Source organism: Rhinopithecus bieti, unplaced genomic scaffold, assembly GCF_001698545.2.
Source record: "Rhinopithecus bieti isolate Rb0 unplaced genomic scaffold, ASM169854v2 scaffold_26226, whole genome shotgun sequence".
NCBI classification, from domain to species: domain Eukaryota; kingdom Metazoa; phylum Chordata; class Mammalia; order Primates; family Cercopithecidae; genus Rhinopithecus; species Rhinopithecus bieti.
In genome coordinates, this window is record NW_016811902.1 from 530,689 (window position 1) to 539,236 (window position 8,548).

Sequence of the window (8,548 nt, forward strand, 5' to 3'; positions counted from 1 at the left end):
GTAAAGGTGTTCATAGTAGCCTTGAATAATCTTTTGTATTTCAGTGGTGTCAGTTGTAATATCTCCTGTTTTGTTTCTTAGTGAGGTTATTCGGATTTTTTCTCTTCCTTCCTGGTTAATCTTGCTAATGGTCTATCAATTTTATTTGTCTTTCCAAAGAACCAGCTTTTTGTTTCATTTATCTTTTATATTTCTTTTTGTTTCAATTTAACTTTCAAAGGATTTGAAAGACCTCTACAAGGAAATCTACAAAACGCTGCTGAAAGAAATCATAGATGACACAAAAAAAATGGAAACATCCCATGCTCACGGATGGGTAGAATCAATAGTGTGAAAATGACCATACTGCCAAAAGCAATGTACAAATTCAATGCAATCCCCATCAAAATACCACCATCACTCTTCACAGAATTAGAAAAAACAATTCTAAAATTCATATGGAACCAAAAAAGAGCCCGCATAGCCAAAGCAAGAATAAGCAAAAAGAACAAATCTGGAGGCATCACACTATCTGATTTCAAACTCCACTGTAAGGCCATAGTCACCAAAACAGCATGGTACTGACACAAGAATAGGCACAAAAACCAAGAGGACAGAATAGAGAACCCAGAAATAAACCCAAGTACTTACAGCCAACTGACCTTCAACAAAGCAAACAAAAACATAAAGTGGAGAAAGGACACCCTTTTCAACAAATAGTGCTGGGATAATTGGCTAGTCAAATGTAGGAGAATGAAACTGGATCCTTATCTCACACAAAAATCAACTGAAGATGGATTAAGGACTTAAACCTAAGACCTGAAACTATAAAAATTCTACAAGATAACATTGGAAAATCCCATCTAGACGTTGGTTTAGGCAAGGATTTCATGACCAAGAACCCAAAAGCAAATGCAATAAAAACAAAGATAAATAGCTGGGACCTAATTAAACTAAAGCGCTTTTCCACAGCAAAAGGAACAGTCAGCAGAGTCAACAGACAACCCACAGAGTGGGAGAAAATCTTTACAATCTATACATCTGACAAAGGACCAATCCAGAATCTACAGCAAACTCAAACAAATCAGTATGAAAAAAAACAAATAATCCCATCAAAAAGTGGGCTAAGGACATGAATAGACAATTCTCAAAAGAAGATATACAAATGGGTAACAAACATGAAAAAATGCTCAACATCACTAATGATCAGGGAAATGCATATCAAAACCACAATGTAATACCATCTCACTCCTGCAAGAATGGCTATAATCAAAAAATCAAAAAAACAGTAGATGTTGGTGTGGATGCAGTGAACAGGGAACACTTCTACACTGCTGGTGGGAATGTAAACTAGTACAGCCTCTAAGGAAAACAGTGTGGAGATTATTTAAAGATCTAAAAGTAGAACTACCATTGGATCCAGCAATCCCACTACTGGGTATTTACCCAGAGGAAAAGAAGTCATTATTCAAAAAAGATATTTGCAAACACATTTTTATGGTGGCCCAATTCACAATTGCAAAATTGTGGAACCAACCAAAATGCCCATCAACCAACAAGTGGATAAAGAAACTGTGGTATATATATACAATGGAATATTACACAGCCATAAAAAGGAATGAATTAACAGTATTTGCAGTGACCTGGATGAGATTGAAGACTATTTTTCTAAGTGAAGTAACTCACGAATGGAAAACCAAACATCGTATGTTCTCACTGAAATGTGGGAGCTAAGCTATGAGGATGCAAAAGCATAAGAATGATGCAATAGGCTTTGGGGGCTTTGGGGGAAGAGTGGGAGGGGAGCAAGGGATAGAAGACTACAAATATGGTGCAGTGTATACTGCTCAGGTGATGGGTGCACCAAAATCTCACAAATCACCACTAAAGAACTTAATCATATAACCAAATATCGCCTGTACTCCAATAACTTACGGAAGAATAAAAAATAAACACATTTCCAAGAGTAAGGAGTTGCTGAGAGTTAGTTTATGCACCAGAGTCAATTCCCCTGCACCACTCCTCACATGCCTAGGAAAAAAGTTTAGAACATACATCCCTCAGTTCCACAACAGTCTCTTTGAATTTCCCTTCGAGGCTCTGCTTTTTCTCCCTCAGTCTCTTCCATGGTAAGCTTTCATTTAAGCTACAGCAAAACACTATCTTCCTAGAGGTTATACAGGAAACCCAGAGAAAAGTTCCAGTCTCCATAAAACAGCCCGACCTTGCATGGAGCCACCTCCAGGAAAGATGGCAGAAATGCTAATCAATGTGGTAAGAGATGGTCGGACGATAAACTTAAAGACTTCTCCAAGCAGGAATGACTTGTAAGGAGGATTCCAAAAAGGCACTGTGCTCTAGTGGAAAACGTTTGGTTCTGATTCAAAGAAACCTAGCATGTGTTACTTACTAGCTGTGTGACCTTGGACAAGTTATTTGACCTCTCTGAGCTTCTATTTCATCATCTGTAAAATGCTAATGGTAAAATGACAATGACAATGCTTACTAGCATAGTTAATACAATAACTAAGAAGTGTTAATATAAAGGATTCTGCTTATAGTAAGAGATCCATAAATAGTAACAATATAGTTTTGTTATTTTCCAAACACAGTACCTTGACAAAATTTAAGTTAATAAATATTTGTGGAAAGGAGGGAGAAAGGAAAAGGGAGACTTGAAAAAGATTCAAGTTTAGCACAGTATAAATCCTGATAGAGGTTCTCCTCTTTTTCACTAATAAATTCTCTGATTATAACATAGATCTATTGAGGAAATTGTTTGAATATCATGAACTATTAGCACACAGATCTGCAGATCAGAGCCCTCTGGTGGCCACTGCAGCTTTGCTATCTGTTAGAACAATTATGCCCACCTTGTCTCTTACAGCTGTATGTTGCCACCTGGTCCCTGTTGTCCTAGATCCCTATCACCTACGCTGACACCAGGAAGCCCAGTTCCACAGCAGCTTCCCCAGGCATCAACCTCAGGCTAGAAAGGACAGCGACGATTGAGCTTTTCTGAGATGTGCCCCTCACTAGTCATTCTTTGTTGCTTTGTAAAAGAAATGGCCACTAAACCACTAGAACAGCCAACTGGCGAGTTCTCTGGTCTTACGTAATAAATCCATTCTGGCAGGCCCACCTCTCAGTGCCTTTTGTTCCTCAGTACTCTGCCAGGACAGTTCTGGCATCTTCTTTTCATTAATGCAAGCCACCATTTTCCCCACTCTTGAAGGACACATCCCAACAGCACACTGGGACCAGAGCCAGGTGTCCTTTTGATTACATTATATTCTCATAATGCCTGCATATGGATGAAATCTTCTTATCCAGTCTTATATTCTGGCACCCCACCCGCCATATCCCTGTCTAAACCCCCGAGATCCATTGCTAAGCACACTTTACCAATTCCTCCTGGTTTACATTGTCAAATCCTGAAGCTCCTTCAGGGGAGATGCTTGTTCCTCCCACCTCAGAGCAAGCCCCTCCCCAGCCAGATCATCCTGAGACTTGACCATAATTAACCATCTAGAATAATACGGGGGTGTAGGCAATATTTGAGGAGGGCGAGCATCATCATGTAAAGCATCCTCCTCGGCATGGTCTCCAAGCAAGGGGAGTATGCTCTCCACTAGCCAGGAGGAGCCAGGACGTTCATCTGCAGGGAAACCTCGAGTCCGTCATCCACCTAACTGTTCCCATTCCAGGTCTCTATGTCTCACTTTTTCCCTATTAGGACCTTGACTTAAGTATAGGAGACTTGCCAGAGTAGTAAATTCAGCCCTTTTATTAATTCAGCTGCTTTGTCAATTAGATATTAGGCCTAATTTTCAGCACAGTCTGTCCTTCAGCTGCATTTGAAGACAGTCTCTTCAAATCAGCTTTCATATCATGCCTGAGGGCTTTTATTGCACTTAACCACCAACTAATCCCACAGTCCTTATAATTACATGGTCTTCAATATCTCCCAAATATTATTGTATTAGCCAGTGCATGCCTTCCCATGTGTATTCCAGATCAATTTACTACAAGGCAGTCAGTACAGTCACGAACTGCACAATATTTTGGTCAATGGCAGACGGCACATATGGTGGTGGTCCCATAAGATTATATTTTTTCTGTACTTGTTCTATGTTTAGATACACAAATACCTACCATTGTTTTACAGTTGCCTACAGCATTCAGTATAGTAATCTGCTGTACAGATTTGTAGCCTAGCAGCGATAAGCTATACTTAGCTATGTAGTAGGCTATACCGTCCAGGTTTGTATAATTACACTATGATGTTCTCACAATGACAGAATTACCTAATGATGCATTTCTCATAATGTACCCTTGTTAAGTGACCCATGACTGTAATTGTGAAGCTACAGCATGCTACCTCCTGCATTCAAGCTGAGCTTCCCAAAAGACAGCTAAGCTGGAGTTTATTCATTTGGCCCCTTAAATCCACTCTCTACCTTTCTTCAACTTAGTGCCTAGCAGGCCAACATTTATGGACGGAATCAATAGGTTTTCTCACTCTCTGCTTTCCCATTTGATTCCCACGTGGTTTTTTTTTGTTTTGTTTTGTTTTGTTTTTTGCTTTTCTTTTCTTTTCTTTTTTTTTTTTTTTTTAGAGATGGGGTCTTGCTCTGTCATTCAGGCTGACGTGCAGTGGCACGATCACAGCTCATTTGCAGCCTTGACCTCCCAGTCTCAAGGGATCCTCCCACCTCAGCCCCCTGAGTAGTTGGGAGTACAGGTGCACACCACCATACCCAGCTAATTTTTTATTTTTATTTTTTGAAGAGACAGGGTCTCACCATGTTGTAATTCTTCCACCTCGGGCTCCCAAAGTGCTAGGATTACAGGAATGAGCCACCACACCCCGCTTGATTCCCGTTTAATTCAACAGAAGACCAGGGAGGAGAGTGAGGATGGGTGTCTGCTCCCCCACCTCCCTCCCTACCAGGTCTCAGTTTGGGAAGGGCTGCATCTTCCTAGCAAAGGCTGCAGCTCCTGTCGTGGATCTCACTCCCACAGTTCTCTCTGGGGTCTGACAATCACTCCCTCCTCTGGCTCCTTCAGCCTAGGGTTGTCCATTGCTGCTGAACCAGATCTGTTTCATCCCCACTTATTGGTTTCCTTAATTCTGCTCACACATTTATAAATCATCTCTTCCGTATCCCACTGCAATAGATCACTGGTTTCCTGCCAGGACCCTTATTCATGCTGTGGTCATCTTTTCTCAAATCCTGACAAGCCCTTTGTGCCTCAGAAAATTCTGAGGAAAGTCTTTAGGGGTGGGTTGAAAACATTTGAGTGGCACCACCCAGGATTCATCCCTAATCATCACCCACTGCTCCAGGAGAGACCCCAAGTACTTGCCTTTTTCTTACGTTACAGTGACTTCCTTTCCTACCAACACATCTGCTAAAGGTTGGGTGACTTTCGCTCCTGCCCTTTGTTCCCAGATGTTCACCCCGCATACCAGTACTTGACTGTCAATCTCAACATTTGCTTTACTGTGTTTTAGGGGGACTCGTTGAATTCTTATTCAAGAAGGACTCCTGGCTCCCAGGGCTATGTCTATGCATTTGTGCCACCGCTGGGACTCATGCTACAGAGTCATCTGTCTGTGTCCCTTACTAAACATGACGTGCCAAATTAATGCTTAAGTAAAAATAACCTTGTAGTTTATTTGAGGTGTGCTTCTCACTGTTATTCCAAGAGTACTAAAAATTAAAAAGACTTTCTTGAAAGTTGTCATGAATTCAAAAGACAGAGGACATGCTTTATTGGCATTAATATAGGTTTTCCTGGCACATTATGAAAAAGGAACAAGGTTAAATTCAACCCCAAAAATGCCAGAATTAAAGACATTTGCATAACATTAGAGTTCTGGAGGTTTTTTCCAGCCACAGAATTAGCTACTGTAAGATTTTAGAGAGGGCAGGAGCTAGAAAATCACAGACTTTTTCCTCTGAGCCAGTGATGCAGTTTTACCCCTAAAAGCATGTAAAATTACTGAGTTTAGTAAGTTACAACTTAAATTTAAAATATGATAAATCGGGAAGAATACTTGTGATTGGCCATTTTGCCATAGCTTTGGGAGAACATCATACTCTAAAACGTGAGTTTAGTTTAATAACTTTTTAAGGCTAAATGAGATAGCTATTAGTTACATATTTTATTTCTGGGGTTTTTTTTTTTTTTTTTTCTTTTAATCCCACCATAGCCTCTTTATTAAGGCTCTTAAGGGAGTTTAGGGAATTTTGCTAGGGAAAATAATTATCCAAATCCAAACATCTTTTCATTGAAGCTGCTCTCTTTGTGTATCTGAACAGTCTTATTTCTTGTGTAGACAACTGCTCAGTTAAAAGGGGAAGGGAGCATTTTCCCTAAAGAAGCTTGCAGTTGGAATTCCTTGGGGGTGAGGAAGACTAGTACATGGGTTTTGTTCATTTCTAGCCCTTTAATCATAAATCCGGTTGGAGATCAGTGGTTAAATAGAACATGAGAATTTAAAGACTTTCCAGCCCCATTTTCTAATTACATCCAATGTGTTTAAATCATTAGCATATTATAAGTCCAAATTGGGGGAGGATTGTGATACACAAATTATGTTCCAAGACTCAAGGCAAAGAAAAATTAATTTGCAGGTGTGTGAACTGGAGAAATTATTTTGGTGAAGGCATGAATATTGTTTCGAATTTTTAGCATCAGTAGGCTGCATTTGGGCCTTTTGCCTGAGTTGGACCTAAGGGTCAACAGGTAACCTCCTCCATGGGTATGGTCGAAATTAAACAGTCTTGCATCCAGGAAGTATAACTGCATGTGCTGCTCACACAGGTGGGTCTGTGAGGCTGAGACCGCTAGCTGCGCTCTGCAGACCATGCAGGCCTCAGATGGTCTCACACTCCGTGGTGGCAGTGGAGCAGGTTCCACAGTCACAGCGGACGGCCACGGGATAGGTGTAGAAGGGGTCGACTCCCAGGGCACAGTTGGGCAGCTTGACGGTCACCTGTTTGGTCTCGTTGTAGGTACAGACTCGATGATGGGCTTCAATATAGGGGGGTTCCAGAATGGGTTTCTGTCCCCACAGATAGAAAACAGGGAATTCATTAGAACGTATGATCTTGTTTCAGTTTTTTAGTATCATTTATCACTATCAGAAATTGTTATTCATTGATTTGCTTGTTGCTCTATCGTCTCCCAGTAAAAAACAAACTCCTGAAAGCAATAAGCTGATTTCATTCAAGACCATATCCTAAGCTCCCAGGAGAGATCATGGCACACAGCAAGTGCTCCATGTGTAGTCAGCAAATGAATCATCTTGGTCATTGCAAACACCTTCTAACTGGTCTCCCCTCTTCCATTTTTACTCCCTACAATCTATTTGCAACACAGCAGCCCTGACTGATCCTGTTTAAACATAGGTCAGATCATATTACTCCTCTGCCCAAAGCCCCAGTATTTCCCATCTCACTCAGAGCAAAAATCAAAGACCTTATGATCACCTTCAAGAACTACATCACCTTCACTACACCTCTACCTTCTGAAATGCCTGCAACCATTCCCACCCCACTGACTTCCTCACTAGGCTCACAGCGGTCTCCTTATTGTTCCTCCCACCCAGCAGGAACAGTCCCAGCTCAGGGCCTTTGCACTTACTGTTCCTTCTGCCTGGAACATTCTTCTCCCGTATGATTCACTCCTTCACCAACCTTTGGTTTTTGTTAGAATGTCACCCTCTCAGGGAAGCATTTCCCAACCATCCTATTTAAAATTGCAACATTCCATTTCCATGCCCAGAAACTTCCCATTCTCCATCCTGCTTTATTTTTCACCATAGCACTGATCAATACCACATGACATAGTCTACCTTTCTTTCATTTGTGTGATAATTCCTCCCACTCTAGAAAGTAAGCTCTTTTAGGACAGAGATTTTTGCCCGCTGTGCCTCCCGTACCTAAAACAGACCCCGGGAGGGTTTCAATAACTATTTGTCATTGAATCAATGACAGAAAACATTACAAGACAGGTTCCCGAGTACTCTGTGCACTGTTCTGATCATCAAAAGATTCATTTCCTTTCTTCACCTTTTATAAATCTTAATTTCAAAGATAATTTTGATAAACAGAACACATAGATCAGAAAAAATAGCAGCACCTAGCCGGTGTTAAAATCTCGAGCCCTGCAGTCAGAACTATGGAGCTTGAGTCCCTGTTCTGCCACTTGCTGGAGACCTTGGAAAATTCACTTAACTTCCTGAAGACTCAGTTTCCTCCTCTGTAAAGCAAAATATCTACCTCCCACCATTGTTTGAGAGACAAAGTAAGATGGTATATGCAATTCACAATGTCTAGCACAAAGTAAGTGTTCAATAAATGTAATCCATTGTTCTTATTAGTGCAATTATTATAAGGAAGTAATAATGAAAATAATAACAAGCTTTCAAAAGACAGTACCTTTGCTTTTTTGTTCTTCTTTGTTCTAGGCAAAAAAGAATATGTAACTCAAGATGAAGTTCTTGCATGAATGTCATGAAAATAGCAAACTTACCTTTTTTTTTTTTTTTTTTTTT

General features: G+C 40.6%; 1 protein-coding gene across 1 annotated transcript in view; it reads right to left on the bottom strand.

Moving 5' to 3' along the window:
• Positions 1–6,462: 6,462 nt before the first annotated feature.
• The window catches only part of GPHB5 (glycoprotein hormone subunit beta 5), a 5,808-nt gene continuing 3,722 nt past the window's right edge, over positions 6,463–8,548 (bottom strand). The window contains exon 2 of the mRNA XM_017895351.1: positions 6,463–7,054. Within this exon, the coding sequence (XP_017750840.1) occupies positions 6,866–7,054 (189 nt within the window). The 3' untranslated portion in view covers positions 6,463–6,865. The remainder of the gene's footprint in view (positions 7,055–8,548) is intronic.